General features: G+C 38.3%; 1 protein-coding gene across 1 annotated transcript in view; it reads right to left on the bottom strand.

Moving 5' to 3' along the window:
* Positions 1–475: 475 nt before the first annotated feature.
* PIBF1 (progesterone immunomodulatory binding factor 1) overlaps positions 476–19,343 on the bottom strand; it is a 229,162-nt gene continuing 210,294 nt past the window's right edge. Inside the window, exons 16-17 of the mRNA XM_068984596.1 lie at positions 12,256–12,429; positions 476–585 (exon numbers count right to left, since the gene is read on the bottom strand). Of these exons, the coding sequence (XP_068840697.1) occupies positions 535–585; positions 12,256–12,429 (225 nt within the window). The 3' untranslated portion in view covers positions 476–534. The remainder of the gene's footprint in view (positions 586–12,255; positions 12,430–19,343) is intronic.

The raw sequence follows: 19,343 nt of genomic DNA, 5'->3' as shown, positions 1-19,343 counted from the left end.
ACCAATGGAATAACAGACTTTGTAAAGGATTGTACTGGGGAGCAATAACATGAAATGTAAGAAAAAAACAGACTCCAAGAAAGAATCAGCAATTCATATACACTAACATGATCTCTGACTACCATTATCAGGCATTTGAAAGGTTTTCTAGTATTCTTCACAAATGATTATTAATTTAAAAATTGTAAAGTGTCTTGGTATTTGTGTTATGACAATTCAAAATTTATGTGGTTAGGAAAATATTCACCTATATAACAGCTAACCAAAATATTTATAAGCCACATGTTTAAAATGACTCAAAGAATTATGAAAGTTCCAAAATTTAAATCATAAGAGTACACAATATTTATTTTTTAACAAAATAGATAAACCAAATATTTACATTTTATGTATTTTGATTATTATGATAAAATTTGTTAATTTAATGTTCAGTTAAAATAAGCTTCAAATTAGCTATTTAAAAAATGTCAGGTACATAATTAAGATAAACTTTCTGTTCATCAGAAAAAGAACTTCGGGAATCTGTCCAAAACACTAGGTCTTCATTTTTTGTATCTTAGACCACTCAGGTGCCTCTTTCTTGGTCTGTGAAAAAAATAAAATAAAATAAAATTAAGTAAAATGCTTATAAGAAGGGCAAGAGTACAAGAGAAGCAATTCAAAGAACAAAGCAACTATATACACTGGGAATTTTTCTGTAAAATTATAGTAAATAATTGCTTTCTATAATTCAGAGGATACTTAAGGGCAAAGATTTTGTCTTTTGTCAGAAATAATCTCCCACTGGAATGTCTATAAAAAAATACACAGCTGTGTTTTCTGGCTTAAAGTCTGCATTTAACATATTCTACAGAGGTGAGCTGGAGAAGGGAATGGCACCCCACTCCAGTACTCTTGCCTGGAGAATCCCAGGGATGGGGAGCCTCGTTGGCTGCCGTCTGTGGGGATGTACAGAGTCAGACACGACTGAAGCAACTTAGCAGCAGCAGCAGGAGCACAGAGGTGAGCATTTTATGAATTTATTCTATTTTTCAAAGAAAATTATTAAAAAAAAAAGAACAACCAAGGCCACAGTTTCTTTTTAGTTGTCTTATCTATCTATATAGATACTCATTCACTCAGTAGTTACTTAGTGAAGATTTTCTAGATCTAAATCATTGTGCTTTGGGTATTCTGAATTGTTAAGTATAGGGTTGGCCAAAAAGTTTGTTCGCTTTGACTGTATGATGTTATGTTGACCAACCAGAGTACTTCTTGGGTTCACTGCTCAATCATTTCAGTCCCAAAGAGCCTGGCTATACAGAGTGGTAACAAAGGAGCAGGGAAGGTGGTTTGCAGTAAAACTCAGAAATCTACATAAGGTACTGATTCCAATCAAAACATCTTATTTTATGTAGTAAATGACATATGCAGTTACTCTTTTCCCACTTATAGCTCCTTAGAATTATGAAGAACCACATTCCTAAATACATAAAAATGTATGTACACTGGCATATAGGTAAGTATGATAAATTATAATTTTATCTTTCTCATATGCCAGAGCTGAATGCACAAAATATTAGAAGTGACATCAATGGTCAGCTCCTCTTGACCATAGCCATGCCCTTGGCCACCTTCGGTTATCACCATATACACCAGTAGTCCCTCCATCTCCTTCCTCAGACCCCATATGTATGCTACAGATACTTTTACATAACACCTAAAGGCAACTAAAATTCAGTATGTCAAAAGGAACTCCCCCAATCCTTCATATTTTGTCTTGGCGAATGGTACCATATTTTGTTCAGTCACCTAAACCAAAAATGTTTGATTCTTCTTCATCTTAGCTTTCTTCTTTTTTTTTTTCCGCTTGCTGTCTTCATTCTAAACAGTCCTTAACATTTACAGAAATATCTTTTACATTCCTTATTCTCTATCTTGACTCCAAAAGACCTTGGGCCTTTATTTCTGCTTCATTCCTGCAAGAATTTCCTAATTCTGATTTGACTATCTCTTCCGTTCATCACCCACAATCCTTCCAAGCTTATCTTTCTAAAATGCAAACCTGCATTAAAACACTTCAGTTGTTTTTCTTTAATAGAAAGTCCAAAGTCCTTAGTATTAAAGGTGAAAGAAGCCTTCAGGGTGAAACAGGGAAAAGCCAGGCTTTATCTTCCAAGAGAATTCAAAGGTGACAGGGGCTAACCAAATCTAAAAGAAACCAAAGTACAAACCAGAATGCTACCTGATCTGCCAGAGGAGGAGTAGGTTCCACTCTGAGAAACTGTGCTCTTCAGTAAGGCATGACATAAACTGGTTTTAACTGTGGCTCGAGGATAAAAAAATGTGAAAGCAAATTGTATAGACCAAGAAAAAGGCATAGAATTTGCACATCTACATTTTCTCAATCAATGGATACTAAAAGTTCTTTCAGTATTATGTATGTGTGTGTGTATGTTTAGTTGCTGAGTTATGTCCGACCCTTTTGCGACCCCATGGACTGTAAGCCTGCCAGGCTCCTCTGCCCATGGTATTTCCCATGCAAGAAAACTGGAGTGGGTTGCAATTTCCTTCTCCAGGGGATCTTACTGAACCAGGAATCAAATCCACGTCTCCTGCATTTGCAGGTGAGCTCTTTACCCCTGAGCCATCAGGGAAGCCCGTTATGCATGTACGGTTGTAGCTGTTCAGTCGCTAAGTCTTGTCTGACTCTTTGCAACCTTATGGACTGTAGCATGCCACGCTCCTGTGTCTTCCACTGTCCTCAGATTCATGCCCACTGAGTAAGCGATACTAACTAACCATCTTATCCTCTGCTGCCCTTTTCTCCTTTTGTCTTCAATCTTTCCCAGCATCAGGATCTTTTCCAGAGTCAGCTCTTCATATCAGGTGGCCCAAGTATTGGAGTTTCAGCAACAGTCCTTCCAATATATATTCAGGGTTGATTTCCTTTAGGATTGACTGGTTTCATCTTCTTGCTGTCCAAGGGACTCTCAGGAATCTTCTCAAGCACCACAATTCGAAAAAATTAATTCTTTGGTGCCCAGCCTTCTTTATGGCTCACAACTACTGGTAGCTTTGACTATAAGGACATTTGTTGCAAAGTGATGTCTCTGCTTTTGAATATGCTGTCTAGGTTTGCCATAACTTTCCTTCCAAGGAGCAACTGTCTTTTAATTTCATAGCACCAGTCTCCATCCACAGTGATTTTGGACCCCAAGAAAAGAAAATCTGCCACTGCTTCCATTTTTTCCCCTTTTATTTGCCATGAAGTAACTTTGGCCACCTCATGCGAAGAGTTGACTCATTGGAAAAGACTCTGATGCTGGGAGAGATTGGGGGCAGGAGGAGAAGGGGACGACAGAGGATGAGATGGCTGGATGGCATCACGGACTCGATGGACGTGAGTTTGAGTGAACTCCGGGAGTTGGTGATGGACAGGGAGGCCTGGCGTGCTGTGATTCATGGGGTCGCAAAGAGCCGGACACAACTGAGCGACTGAACTGAACTGAATAGATGACATGGCCTGCTGGTTTCCTGGGTTACATCTATTTTTCTCTTCTGAAACACAGAACTCTGATTTTATTATGAGAGTAATGAAAAACTACATTTATCAGCCTCTCGGCTTCCCAGGAAGTGCAGATAAGAATCCACCAGTGCAGGGGACACGGGTTCAGTCCCTGGTCTGGGACATTCCATATGTCGAGGAGCTACTGAACCTGAGCACCACAACAACTGAAGCCTGCATGCCGAGAGCCCGTGCTCCGAAACAAGAGAAGCCGCTGCAAGGAGAAGCCCGTGCACTGCAACAAGAGAGCAGTCTCCGATCTCCGAAACCAGACAGAGAAAAACAAACAAACAAATGAAGCAGTGTGCACATGGCCACAAAAGGAAATAAATAAAAATGTTTTGAAAAAAGCAGAAACACTGAAAAAGGGTACAGTTTCCAGTGTGAGCTACCTGGACTTTGCTGCTACAGAAAGTCACATATTTTATTAGATATTTTGCATTCTAAAATAGAAAAAAAAAAAGTAATAGGAACTCATTTCCTACATGTTTAATAGCAAAGCAAGTTTCCATCGGAATCTATTTTTACCTGGGTATACTGACTTAATATTAAGATAATGATGAGATTTAGCAACACCCAGCTGCTCAAAACTCTTGAGCATTTGATTTTATTTCTTCCAAGTCTTAAGTGTCACCTTCTTGAGGAGGCCACCCCCTCTATTCCTCACTCCCCATCTTGTTTTATTTTTTCCTATAGCATTTGTCAATTTTCCAATTTCTCCACAATTTGTTTTTTTTTTTTTGCTTGTCGATTTATAGTTTAATTTTCATAAAAGAATGTAAGCACTCATGAAAGGAGGAATTTTTATATCCTTATTACCTGTAACAGGACTTGGCATAAGGTAAGGGCTCAATAAACATTTTTTAAAATGAATGAATGATGTTAGGGTTAGCTAGGAGAGACCTCTCTCAGTTCTATTTAAGTCTGGCTATGAATTCTCACGAGAGTTTATATTCAAGAGTTGCCCCTATGCAATGTGAAAGAAAATGACACCACAGTAATGCCATAATATGGCTCCAACTAATCAGGTAACATCACCATCTACAAGTAAGGCGGGCACTATTAATGATTCTAAGTAACACTGCCATTATTGAATGGGAATGATAATAACCAGTAAGATATGGAAATAGCATATTCTGTGGTATGAACTCAAGGCACGCTCAGTCTTTCTACTGGTAAACTTCTGCCCTCAGTCACTGTCTGAAACTCAGGTTACCGGTGAATAACATTACGATAGAATAGGTCAACTTCTCATCTACATCAGTATCTATATCTAAACACTAGCAAAATTCAAACAAATTCCTTGGAGATAATAGTGATTCTGCAAAGCTGATTTCAGATCCTATGACACATGCATTCTCTGTTTTTAGCTATTTTGTCAGTAAGGTACTATCCATTAGTGACAGCCCAAAGTTCCAGACACTGGAAGTTTCTAAGCTTTTACCAACTCCTGATTAGTACTGAGCAAACTACATTAAGATAGATCACTGACTGGCAAACTATGGTCCATGGTCTGTTTTTATATGGACTGCCTGCTAAGAATGGATTTAACATTTTTAAAGAAAGGTAAAAAGCAAAACAACATGCATGTGCCTCTTAAGGCCTAGAATATTTACTGTCTTGCATTTTAAGGAAAAATTTGCCAACCCCTGATAGATGACTGTTAAATAAAGTGGGCACAAAAATTCAGATACAGAACTAACTGCTTTTTATTTTGGTAATTCCACTCTTTTACCTATTTAACAGTAGTGTTTCTTTTATGTTACTATCTTGAAGTTGTTTAGCTTTTCTACCCATAAGATGGTATTTTAGGTAACAAATTTTGCTATGCCTCTTCAGTCATTAACAGAGTTAATCTTCTGAGGAGCATCTTTATTTTCTATTTCACAGTTAAAAAGAATTAAGATTCTCAGAGGTTCCATGATATGAAACCCTTTTGATAATATATTTTATATATAAACACATTAGACATATATTAGACATACAAACTCCTGAATTAATTAATTAACTTTTGGCTGCACTGGATCTTGGTTACCACACATGGGTTTTTTTCTAGTTGCAGTGAATGGGTTCCCTTGTTCCAGAGCATGGGATCTAGAGACTATGGGCTCAGTAGTTGTGACACACAGTTTTAGCTACTCTGGTATGTGGAATCTTCCCAGATCAGGGATGGAACCTGTCTCCCCTGCACTGGCAGGCAGATTCTCACTGGACCACCGGGGAAGTCCTAGACATACAAACCACTTAGAGTGAACTTTTGTATTGGGCAGATAAATTTTAATCACTTAGTCGTGTCCGACTCTTTGCAACCCTATGGGCTGTGTAGCCTGCCAGGTTCTTCTGTCCATGGAATTCTCTAGGCAAGAAAACTGGAGTAGGTGGCCATTCCCTTTTCCAGGGGATCTTAACTCAGGGCTTGGGGTTCTTCTTTACCATCTGAGCCAAAACACTACTTTAATTTTCCGAGCTGGTTTAGGTTAATTATATTTGTAACTTTATAAAGAAACAGTACAAATTAGTGAAAACCTCCCATGATTAGTGGTGTTAGCAGGCCCTGAAGTAAACTGTATACCAGATCTAGGAAAGAGCTCAGGGGGCTGTGGTTAAAAACAAATGATGGGATTAACTGGAAACCAACCAGAAGTAATTTACTGTTTCAATGTGATTCAGGAGATAATAACTGATAAGATAGCTACTTTTGTATCATCCAGAAACAGACAACTAAAACATTAATATATAACTTGGGGATTATAACATTGAGAAGAATGCTGACTGATAAATGCAGACACAATACCCCTGGTAGATTATTCCTGGAATCTAGAAAGAGAGCCAGAAGTTAAGAATCTATTAATAATGTTCAGCCAGCGCCACTTTTTTGAAGTAAAGAAATACTATGCTTGGTAGATATAATCACTGTATTTTGAAAACAAAGATACAAACTAGGAATCAAAGAAACAAATATTTACGAGTCCTCAAAGGCAGGGCTCAACTTAAATGAGTCTAGGAGAGCTGACCAGCTTTTCTACCAAGGAAGTGATTAAATGAGAAACTGCCCCAAATTACGGAGTCCTCACAGCTCTACTTCCACGTGTACTAAAATGAATCGTTATTTCTAATTTAGCTCACAGCTACATTACATCAGAAAGGGGTTGCTATTACTATTCCTGAGAGCTGAAATTACGAAATTATTTTTAAAAATATAAATAGACATAGCTAGATATCTTGAGGTCTGATTCTGAGCATGTTCTGATGAGACAAATCTAGATTCAACATGAAATAGTGAAACCAGAGCTTCCAAACAAATGTGTAAGAAAGCATTAGAAGTATGATGAGCAACTGGCCCCTGAGCCTTTAGACATGGCTGGAGCTGCTTCAACCTACCAGCAAAGTTCATTTACTCTGGTGTGCCATAAAATATTTTGCTTATTCTGCACACATTAGACACAATAACTCCCCATTCCCCCTGCTTTCTGGTAACCACCATTCTAATAATTCCTGCCTCTTTGAATCAGACTACTCTATGTATACCTTACTGATGTGTATTTTTCTTTTGTCCTAAGAGAAAGCATTAAGTGGTGAAATGCCTAAAGCCTGGCATAAGAATGTAGTAGGAGAGGTATAAAGTCAGATTATTAAATATTCTCATTTTGAATAATGAAAAGGAGCAAATTAGAAAATGTTTTATGAATATTACACTCTCTGCTCTTAGAATTTCTTACTCATTAACCCTTATTGTCCTTGTCAAATCCTAGACATTCTTCAAGATCAACCTCAGTGCTTTCTTTCCTGGTGCCCATCAACATCATATTATCTCTTTCTCTCTTTTTTTTTTTTTAATTTTCATAATAATTTGTATTTCCTTTAAAAGAGTCCACCCAATTTCACCTTTTACTATTTTCATTTGTTTTCTTACCCTTGATCTTGGAGGACAAGCATCTTTAAAGCTGACTTTTTTTTTTAGTACTTACTTCAAACTTTTTAATGTATTTATTTTTATTTTATCTTTAAAATTATTCTTATTTTTTAGCTACACAAGAGGCATGTGGGATCTTAGTTCCCCAACCAGGGATCGAACCTGCACCCCCTGCGCTGGACCGAGAAGTCCAAAGTTGACTCTCTTCATGATCAGATGCTCTATAATGCTTAGGTCCTCCATAGAGTCAGCACACATTTGTTCAGCTTAACTTATGTGAACATGTTTGGCCTTCAGATGACTACACATAGCCTTCTAAACCACTTCTTGAGAATCAGGTGGTTTATATAATCATTTTTGTAAGAATTATATATATGTAATTTACCCATTCAACATACACTAGCCAGTAAGGTAACCAGTATAAGCCAAGACGGGGACGCTATCATGAGCTCCCTGTAATTCAGACCCTTCAATTACGTACTTGTGCTGCATATTCTTACTATGTTCCCTACTCTATTTGGAGATTCAGGCTCTTTCTTTGTTTAATGCCTACAATCCCTGGTGGCTCAGTGGTAAAAGAATCCGCCTGCAATGCAGGAGACATGGGTTCGATCCTTCAGTCTGGAAGATTCCCCTGGAGAAGGAAATGGCTACCACTTCAGTATTCTTGCCTGGAGAATTCCATGGATAGAGGAGCCTGGTGGGCTACAGTCCCTGGGGTTGCAAAGAGTTGGACATGACTTAGCAACCAAACCACCACAATCTACCTGGAGACAAGACTAACAGTGGGGTTGCTAATATGTATTTAAAGAAAGTATTGACAAAATAATGACAATGATATGAATTCTGAATATAAAGGTATTTTGGGAAAGGAACAGACAACTAGCAAAAGACAGTTCCATGCTGCTCTGAAAGGAGAGGAGAGTTACTACAAAGAGGATTCAAACAGCTGTTGTTGTCTTCTAGGAAGGGGATAGGTAAAAATGGCTAGGACAGCTAAAAACCAAAGAGAAAGCAGATTATCGGTGGGAACAAACTGTGAGTTTCGGATGAAAGAGACTGAGTGGTGTTGCCTGATGCAGAAGCAGCACGTGGTCTTAGAAGCTGCTGCTTTCACTTTCCTTGTAGTTTATTTGTTGTTCAGTTGCTCAGTCGTGGCCGACTCTTTGTGACCCCATGTATTTTATTTAGTTCAACACTAAAATTCCCCACAGAGTTTAGAGTTTTAACAGCTAAGACGATAACTAAATTGGGGAGGCAAATAACTTTCTTTTTTTTAAGTCCTATGTTACCAAATATTTATTATCTGCTTTGATCATGTGCTATGTAAGGCAATGGGAACACAGCTTCCATCCTCAAAGCACTTGTATTCTATGGTTCAATTTAGTCTTTGTTGGTACATCAAAAATGCCTGAATAATAACCCTGCCAACATGTATGATTTCAACAGTCAAGAGTTTTCCTACAGAATACAACTTGTGGGAGACACTTCCCTGGTGGTCCAGAGGTTGAGAACTTCCTTCCAATGCAGGGGATGTGGGTTCCATCCCTGGTCAGAGAAACAGAGATCCCATGTATAGCAGAGCAACTAAGCCTATGTCCTCCAACTGAGCCCAGGTGCCTCACGAAGGCCCTGAGAGCTGCAAACTGCAGAGCCCACCTGCTCTGCAGCCTACGAGGACAACTAGAGAGAAGCCTATTGCTGCCAGGAAAGATCCTGAGTGCTGAAACTAAGACCTGACACAGCCAGCCAAAAAAAAAGAAACAAACAAACAAAATACACCTTGTGGGTTGTCTTCGTATGTAAATATCACATGAACACTGCAGGACATTTTTATGATTATAAACTTATGTGAAGAAAAATGTCTTAAGTTCTTATTCCTCCCTTCTCTCTTCTCTAACTCAGCTCTACGTTCACCCAGCAAGTGCAAGTGATAGTTGCTCAGTCATGTTTGACTATGTGACCCCATAGACTGTAGCCCACCAGGCTCCTCTGTTCATGGGATTTCCCAGGCAAGAATACTGGAGTGGGTTGCCCTTTCCTCCTCCAGGGGATCTTCCCAACCTAGGGATCAAACCTGGGTCTCTTGCATTGCAGGTGATTCTTTACCATCTGAACCACCAGGGAATCCACCTTTACCCTACTGCCCATTTAACAGGGGCTTTCTGTATATTTTCATATTTTAAGTGTATATATAAACACATACCTATCCATCCCTCCATTATTGAATCTAATATTAGGGAAAAATAACAACAGCAAATAATTTCAGCCAAAGGATCTGGAATTAGAAATGTTCCATTTTAGCTATAGAACCATAAAATTATGTAATGGTTAGATCTTACTTTCAAATATTAACACCATAAATTCCTATTAACAAGATCAGAGAAAACATAAGAAAAGCATTGCTATGGAAAACTGAAAATACTCAGTAACTGTAGAAATTATGATGCTTTAAGATAATCATGGATGCTAGTATAAAAGAAGTCCAGGCCTTATATCATGCAATCTCGCTCCTAATTTTATAGATAAGAACCAGTTCAGGGCATTTTAGTGACTCGCCCCAGGTGACCCGGTCAGTTTCCATTCCAAATTCTACATTATTAGCAACACAGTCTTGATTTGACTGGTTTATAGCATGAGCTCTCAGTTTTCATTAGGATGTAGCTGAGATTACACCTCTTTTGAAACATTTTCTCTAGTATATAAGAAAAAGATTATTGGAGAAAAAAAGAAAATACAGATAAGCATAAAGGAGGAAATAAAAACTACTCAATTAAGACTTTATATTTAAAATCTTAACTGTTTTCTCTTTGCAAAACCTTATGTTGACATCCTGGAGAAATCTGTTACTTTTGTACTGGTGACAGTCAGGATTTCAGGATATCAGAATCAGGTTACTTACCCAGCTAAAGTCAGACATGTAGGAGGTCAGGGTCAGAAAGAGTAGTTCGTTGCTTGAAACAGAGGGGTCAGAAAAGCAGACCAGCGCGTGTGATAGGCTTAAGGTATTTGGCTGTACCATGGGGTTTTCATCTGACGCTACATTTCCCATTAGCATCTATATATTCAGTCTGCTCTCTTCTTGTAGACTATAATAACAGACACACCATAGTGTCTGCCATAATCTTAGCTGACTTTCTGAGGAGAACCTGCCTAGCCGTAGCCCTTCTGAATGAACAGCCCTAGGCAGCTTTCTTTGGTACCAGATGATCCCCGGTCATTAGTAAGGGCAGCCATTCAGTAGCTGGCTAATAACCTTAACATGTCTTGCCACAAGAGGTATCCATCCCCCAATAAGGAGGAACTGTGCCGATTCAATTCTTGCCTTTGGAAAATACAGAGAGAACTAGTTAGAAGAGAGCAGATTAGGCAAAGGATGCAGAGAAACACGTCTCAAGACAAGGAACTGTGAGCAAGTGGATAAGGAGGTGGAAACCATGAGCGAGCAGACACTAAGAGAGAAACAGCGAGAAACCAAGGTACCACTAGAGGAGAAGATCCATGGACTCAGCCCTGGAAATCCACAGGGCTGCCTTGTTCCCCGGCTGGTCAATCTAGATTTCCTGTTTTCTCCATTCTGTTAGCTCAGTCTACTGCCACATAGATCCTTATGATAATTATCCCTTATTTCATTTAGATTGTAACTCTGTCAGTTTTTTGAAAAAGGAGGTTGAACTATGTAATCACCAAGCAATCTCTCACATCTCATTGATCTTGAGTAGCATGTTCTGAATGTATAATGAAACAGCTTAGATCAGAAGTTCCCATACTTGACCGATTATTATAATCATCTAGGGAGTTGAAAAAAGTTTAAGATTCTGAGGACTCACTGACTCAGAATATCATACAGAAAATCTTTCTGGCTTTGAGTCTCTATGCTCAGATGGTAAAAATCATGCCTTTTCTGAGAAATTAAGGCATGGAGGGGTAACCGTGTTGAAGTAAAGTGAACTATTTAATAAAGTTACTCCTAGTTTGATTCTGTTAAATTCTCATTATTATTAAAACATCATTTTCAATATTTCATAATTTCTCTACTTTTAATCCAAATATTTCTAATTTCTTGTTTTTTTTTTAACTACTTTCTGTGCACATACATTTTTACCTAATAATGCATTTCAGATTTTTGGTTTATGTTAATATGATTGGTTTTATACTTTACAAGAAACTCCTTACAGCAAAATATATTATTTTACAAATAAGAGGGGACAGGTGATATTTTACATCCCTTTTATTCTTATGTAAATTTATAAATGATGCAAACAGGGAATTCCCTGGCTGTCCAGTGGTTAGGACTCAGCGCTTTCACTCTTGAGGGCTGGAATTCAATCCCTGGTCAGGGAACTAAGATCCTTTAAACCGAGAGGCATGGCCAAAACAACAAACAAACAAACAACCCCCCCCCCCAACAAACTTCTTTTTGCTTATCTGCATTTTCTCTTTTATCTATAATAAACTTTCTTTTATATACAAGAGAAAATCTTTCAAAAGAGGTATGATCTCAGCTACATCCTAATGAAAACTGAGAGATCATGCTATAAACCAGTCAAATCAAGAGTTTCTGATTCGTTTAAAATTTGTCCCTGGAGAATGGAAGGTGCTCTATTAATGCTAATTACTGGGCAAGTTCAATATGCTAACTAGAAAAGGGACTAATACAGATCTTTCAAGGCCCTTTCGTAAAATGATTACAGTTAGTCTGAAACCAATATGAGTGAGAGGAAGGATATTTAAGTCAAATGTATTTAGTGAAAACTAAAGACTAACATTCTAAATTAATTTTTGTTGTACTTACAAACAGTGTTGGTTTGGGTATAAATACATTGTCTTCAGGTTCTTTAGGCACATTCAAAGTCTTTGATTTCTGATTTTCTGTCACATTTTTGGATTCCATTTTAGTGAAAAGTAAGTTGTCCTCAGAACGCTTACTACGCATGTGAGTGATAATCTGTTTCATTGCTGCCAATTCCTGTTGATACATGAAAATAGAAGAGGAAGGCAAGTATGATTTTAGCAAGCAGAACTCATGATATTGATGTTAAAACATTTATTTTTATTCTTGAAGTAGAAAAAACATTGAAACAATACATTACATAAATGAGGAAAGTTGTGAAAATAACTACATATTAATGTTCAATAATGATGCACAAAAATCTCATAGTTGTTAATACTGTTAAAAGATAAATACATCATTCCAAAGGGGAAAGAGGGGGAGGGAGAAATAGGGAGTATGGGGTTAAGAGACACAACAATAGTATTATCCTGTTATACATAAAGGAGATCAGTAACAAGGACTTACTGTATAGCACAGAGAACTATATTCAATATCTTATAACAACCTATGATGGAAAATACTCTGAAAAAATATACATGTATAACTGGATCACTTTGCTGTACAACTGGAACAAACACAGTATTATAAATCAACTGTACTTCAAAAAAAATATTTTCCATAGCCTGCTGCTGCTGCTACGTCGCTTCAGTCATGCCCGACTCTGTGCGACCTCAGAGACGGCAGCCCACCAGGCTCCCCTATCCCTGGGATTCTCCAGGCAAGAACACTGGAGTGGGTTGCCATTGCCTTCTCCAATGCATCAAAGTGAAAAGTGAAAATCAAGTCGCTCAGTCGTGTCCGACTCCTAGCGACCCCATGGACTACAGCCTACCAGGCTCCTCCGTCCATGGGATTTGCCAGGCAAGAGTACTGGAGTGGGTTGCCATTGCCTTCTCCAATTCCATAGTCTAGTGTTTCCCAAATTTTTCAGCACATTGGAATCACCTGTTGAGCTTAAAAAAAAAAGACCCTGATGCCTGTGTTTCACTCTCAGAGATTGAGAGATAATTGAACCGGGGTGTAGCCTTTGCTCGGAAATTTTTAAAGATCCCCAGGTGATTTTAACAGATTTGGGAGTCATGGGCATAGCTACGTCCCCCTGTAGCTTTTCTACACATACTTGATAAACAGATTATTTAGGCACTTGACTTTTTCTCTTCTACCTCTTAAACTATCCTACCAGCCTTTTTTGAAATCTTGCATGAAGATGCAAGGGAAAAAGTCTGAAAATTTTTTTCTTGTCTATTAATCAGCAGCTCAAACAATAAGTTTAATATAGCTTCAGGATTTCTTTAACTATGTTATTCCCGGACTAAAAGACAGAAAAGAAATTTATGGTTACCAAAAGGGAAAGTGGGGGGAGGGATAAATCAGGAATTTGGGATTAACAGATACAGACTGCTATATATAAACCAGATCAACATCAAGAACCAACTTGTATAGCACAGGGAATCAGAATCACTCTGCTCTACACCTGAAACATCGTAAACCGACTATACTTCAGTAAAGACACAACAAAACATAATACTCACTCTTCTACAAACAAAACCTGAGTAGGTCTATCAGTCATTGTTTGAACTAAGGATTAATTAAGCTGAACTTGAAAAACCCAGATCAAAAATTTTCCTCATTCTCTCTTCTACATCTATTTTGTTGTTTCTTTTCCCCATAGTCACACCTTTAGCACCACACACTAACTAGTGGATGTTTATGCTTCATTAATAAATTGATTTGATCAAACACAAGTATATGGAGAGAGGGCAGACTAAACTTTTCTTTACCTTATTCTCTGTAGAACAGTGGTAGGCTTTGTTGGAGGTAATTTTCTCCTATGATTTTATTTCATCTTCGTGCCAAGACACAAAAGTTACAGCGATAGAAAATGTTCTGCTTCCTTCTACTAATCTGTTTATAGACATCAGCTCTGTGTCAGAGCAAGTTCCTACAGGCCTTTTTTTTTTCTGGCTGTCATTAGTTCTATTTAGAACCATCTAGCTTGAGTGGGTATTTTAAAACAGAGCTGTTGAGTTTAAGCCACAAAGCCTTAATAACTCACAGGGCCAAGAGAGGAGCTAGAAGAAACGATGCCAGAATCCTCTCTTTTCTGCAGGAACGGGGCTGGCTTGGCCAATGCACATGAGGACGTGTCTACCTTCAGAAACTGCCAGTCTGACATACTATTTAAAAAATTATTTATTTGGCTGTGTCCTGTCTTAGTTGCTCTGCAGCATGTGAGATCTTAGTTCCCTGACCAAGGATTGATCCCTTGTCCCCTGCATTGCAAGGCGGATTCTTAACCACTGTACCATCAGGGAAGTCCCTGATATTTGAGCCTTTTGGGGACTCATTGCTTTTGAGACTATGCTACTTCATTCGTATGCTTCCCTATGGTGGTGTGTGTACCACTGATTTAATGTAAAACATGTCTGCTGTTACGGTAGATTTCAGCTCCTGTTCTAGTCACCACGCGGTAAATAGAAGTGAGAGGGGAGATAATGGTCTCTCAGCCTATCAAAGGAACATTTTTTATCTGAAAGAACCTTTTTACTAGTCACATCTTTTATACCTTGGCATGGAGATAAAATATTAAGAAAAAAATTTCCTCCAATACAACCTAACACTATTCTACAGATAAATAGGGTCCAGGGAATCATACCTTCTGAGGGGAGGGAAGGGGGAGACGGTGAGGATAAGGCGGGAGAAAACAAAGGGGATGAGGGGGTACCAGGCAGAGGGCTTTGGCTCCTGAGAGTCCAAGAGGAAGTCATGCTTTTGTTTCTCTTTGGCCTCACCTGCTGCTCATATAGGAACAGTTACAGATAACAGATCACTTCTGATGCTGGTCAGGAGACAGAAGGGAAATTCACAGGTTTTTACTTTTAGACTAGGATGACCCCAACGGAGGGTGCTGTCACAGTACTACTGCTGTTCATCTGATAGTGCTAACATTAAATGTTAGCACAGCTTCTGAAATCTAAGTAAAGAACACTGAAAAAACAACAGAATTCTGCAAAATTCCTATTAGGATAATACACAGCTACAATGGACACCAAAATAAGATGCAGTTTTATTATGTTTTCATACAGATGATCTCTTTTATATCTATGGTAAATCTGAACAAAGAAAATTCCACTTAACGTCAAATAGTATTGACACCACCACTGGAGACTGAGCACACAGAAAGCCAGGCACAGGTAGTGGAAATATGTCAGTATTCAGTTAGAAGTCAAAGACTCCCCTACTCTGGACAGGATTATTAACTGTGTAAACTTAGGAAATCTACTCTGATTCAATAAGCTTCAGCTTCCAAACTGATCAAGTGTATGCTTGTCTCACCTTTTTGGATCTTTGCCAGTCTCATATGTGTTTGGGTATGTTTATTTTGCATTTCTTCCATTGTGAGGGTGGGCAGTTTTCCTGAGTCTAAGGGTATCACCAACTCAATGGATATGAGTTTGACCCAACTCTGGGAGATTGTGAAGGACAGGGAAGCCTGGCAGGCTGCAGCCCATAGGGTCGCAAAGAGTACGACACGACTGAGGCGACTTAGCACACACACATAGGTAATTAACAAACAGTGTTGTAATAGTTTCAGGTGAAAGTGAAGGGACTCAGCCGCCATACATATACATGCATCCATCTCCCCCCAAACACCCCTCCCATCCAGGCTGCCACACAACACTGAGCAGAGTTCCATGTGCTATACAGTAGGTCTTCGTTGGTTATCCATTTTAGATTAGCAACCTTGACTTTCTTACAGTGATCGCTCCCCTTCTTCTTAAAGAGTTTCTGCCTATTTTCTCCTCATTGATGGAAATGCCTTTTTTTCCACATTACCTAAGATTATCTAGCTTCTTAATCATACTGTTTGCTGGAATCAATTTTGTACTGACTGATCTTAAGACTGATGCAAAGTTGTTACTCTGAAATTTCCTTTTATTGCACATCTTGGCATGTTCCATTATTTCTCGTCTCTCTCTCTTTTTGTCATTTGATGGCAAACAATCTAGTAATTTCATGAGGGGGTACTCTGGTAAAGTACTCGTCCTCAGAACTCTGCTGGTATTACTTCTCTGTTTTCTAAAGTCAAATTTCTGGGAACTATGATGCCAAGCTAATGCTGATTTCTTTGTATTTTCTTTCTCTCAGAACTGTCAATATTGTTTACCTTTTCCTGGTAAATTTCTGTCTTTTTACCTTTTTCAAAGTTTTAGGAGAGTTTGTTCACTTTTCCTGACATCCTTCTACTGGCATTTTAACTTACTTACAGTAACTTCATGATTTTGATTTCAGCAGTTTTTGAAAACACCAGAAACTTTTTCCATACACTGCTTATTTTCTATAAATACTAATTTCTCAAATCTTTCTGAAGAAACTAACTACAAAACCTTGCAAGTTCTTTTCTGTCATAGAATTTTTTTGTTTTCTCTGGAGAAGTCAGTCCCTCTGTTTATTGTGCCTTTTTTTTTTTCTCTTGTGCTATTAATTTTCTTCCAGTTTCTGACAGCCTTTGGTTGTGTGTCCCAATTTATGCATGAAGAAACAGACTAAATGTTTTCTTTTTGCTGCTATGGGCCATTCGTCTGAATGAGATAGCTGGATATGTGGACAAGAAAATCTGTCAAGCAGGTTTCACTCTAGGGTCCTCAGATGGAAAGCAGGCTCTCTTATCCAAAATTACAAAATGTAGAATATCTTATTCAGGGACCCTTCATTTTGGCAGTCCTAGTCAATTCCTGGCAAATGTTCCATTAATTTAGAAAGTCATTTGTCAAAATATTTCTTTTAATTTCTGCTTTTAAAAAATCATAGATTCATTACTCATTCATTTTAAAATTCAAGTACAGCAAAAGTACCATGCCTCAATTCTCTTTTCCTTATACCACTTGTTTGAGACCTTTAAATGTTCTTCTATAATAGTCTGACTGATAATAATATTGATTAGTTCTGATACGTTTTCTAGTGATCTACAAAAACCTAATAGGATATATCTTATAATTCTAGTATATCAAATACATAAGAAAATTACCATAACTTCAGGAATGAAGGAACCATTCATTAAAATGAACAAATGTAGAACTGCATCCAATTATATGATTGTAACTTAAGATAAAATAAAACTAAAACAAAACAATAAAAACCACATTGCAGTACTCTATTCCTCAAAGTGGAAGAGTTAAGGACATTCTTATGAAGCTTCCAGATGATGATGATGTTGAAGATGATGACTGTACAAACACTCTATAAAAGAGATAAACTACTCTCTTGAATGTGAATGCACATATCCTGGTCATTTAGTATAAACTATTTGCATAGAGGGTGGCATATTAAAAGAGCTCCACTGCAGAGCAGCTGCTTAAGAGTATTGCACAGTTGATGCCAATAAATGGCTGAAAGTTGTAAACTCTGCAAAGATGTTGGCAAGGGGACACATAGATGGCATTTCTTGATGAAAATAGCTCTAAGAAGTATAATGCAAACATGTGCTCCACTGGAGGTTACACTGAAGTGCTCTTTAGACGAATAACAATGTATCTGGCAGTCAAGTCAGCATTCTGTGCATCCTTCTTACCTGAGCTAACCCGAGGTAAAAACCAACCTGGTTTTAAACCAAAACAGACAGTCTGAAATGCAGTAAGTACATGGATGCAAACTCAGAAATGACAGAATGATCTCTATTCGTTTCCAAGGCAAACAATTCAATATCATGGTAATCCAAGTCTATGCCCCGACCAGTAATGCTGAAGAAGCTGAAGTTGAACAGTTCTGTGAAGACCTACAAGACCTTTTAGAACTAACACCCAAAAAAGATGTCTTTTCGTTATAGGGGACTGACATGCAAAAAGTAGGAAGTCAAGAAACACCTGGAGTAACAGGCAAATTTGGCCTTGGAGTACAGAATGAAGCAGGGCAAAGGCTAATAGAATTTCGCCAAGAGAGCACACTGGTCATAGCAAACACCCTCTTCCAACAGCACAAGAGAACACTCTACACATGGACATCACCAGATGGTCAATACCGAAATCATATTGATTATATTCTTTGCAGCCAAAGATGGAGAAGCTCTCTGCAGTCAGCAAAAATAAGACCGGGAGCTGACTGTGGCTCAGATCATGAACTCCTTATAGCCAAATTCAGACTGAAATTGAAGAAAGTAGGCAAAACCACTCGACCATTCAGGTATGACCTAAATCAAATCCCTTACAATTATACAGTGGAAGTGAGAAAAAGATTTAAGGGACTAGATCTGATGGACAAAGTGCCTGATGAACTATGGACGGAGTCTCATGACACTGTACAGGAGACAGGGATCAAGACCATCCCCATGGAGAAGAAATGCAAAAAAGCAAAATGGCTGTCTGAGGAGGTCTGACAAATAGCTGTGAAAAGAAGTGAAAAGCAAAGGAGAAAAGGAAAGATATATCCATTTGAATGCAGAGTTCCAAAGAATAGCAAAGAGAGATAAGAAAGCATTCCTCAGTGATCATTGCAAATAAATAGAGGAAAACAATAGAATGGGAAAGACTAGAGAGCTCTTCAAGAAAATTAGAGATACCAAAGGAATATTTCATGCAAAGATGGGCACAAAAAAGGACAGAAATGGTATGGACCTAAAAGAAGCAGAAGATATTAAGAAGAGGTGGCAAGAATACACAGAAGAACTATACAAAAAAGATCTTCATGACCCAGATAATCACGATGTCGTGATCACTCACCTAGAGCCAGAAAACCTCGGCCTTAGGAAGCATCACTATGAACAAAGCTAGTGGAGGTGATGGAATTCCACTTGAGCTATTTCAAATCCTAAAAGTTGATGCTGTGAAAGTGCTGCACTCAATATGCCAGCAAATTTGGAAAACTCAGCAATGGCCACAGGATTGGTCAGTTTTCATTCCATCCCAAAGAAAGGGAATACCAAAGAATGCTCAAACTACTGCACAATTGCACTCATCTCACATGCTAGGAAAGTAATGCTCAAAGTTCTCCAAGCCAGGCTTCAGCAATACATGAACTGTGAACTTCCTGATATTCAAGCTGGTTTTAGAAAA

The sequence above is a fragment of the Capricornis sumatraensis genome, chromosome 12, assembly GCF_032405125.1.
Source record: "Capricornis sumatraensis isolate serow.1 chromosome 12, serow.2, whole genome shotgun sequence".
Taxonomy (NCBI): domain Eukaryota; kingdom Metazoa; phylum Chordata; class Mammalia; order Artiodactyla; family Bovidae; genus Capricornis; species Capricornis sumatraensis.
The sequence above is the reverse complement of the archived record's forward strand: the minus strand, read 5'-3'. Positions and strand labels throughout refer to the sequence as shown.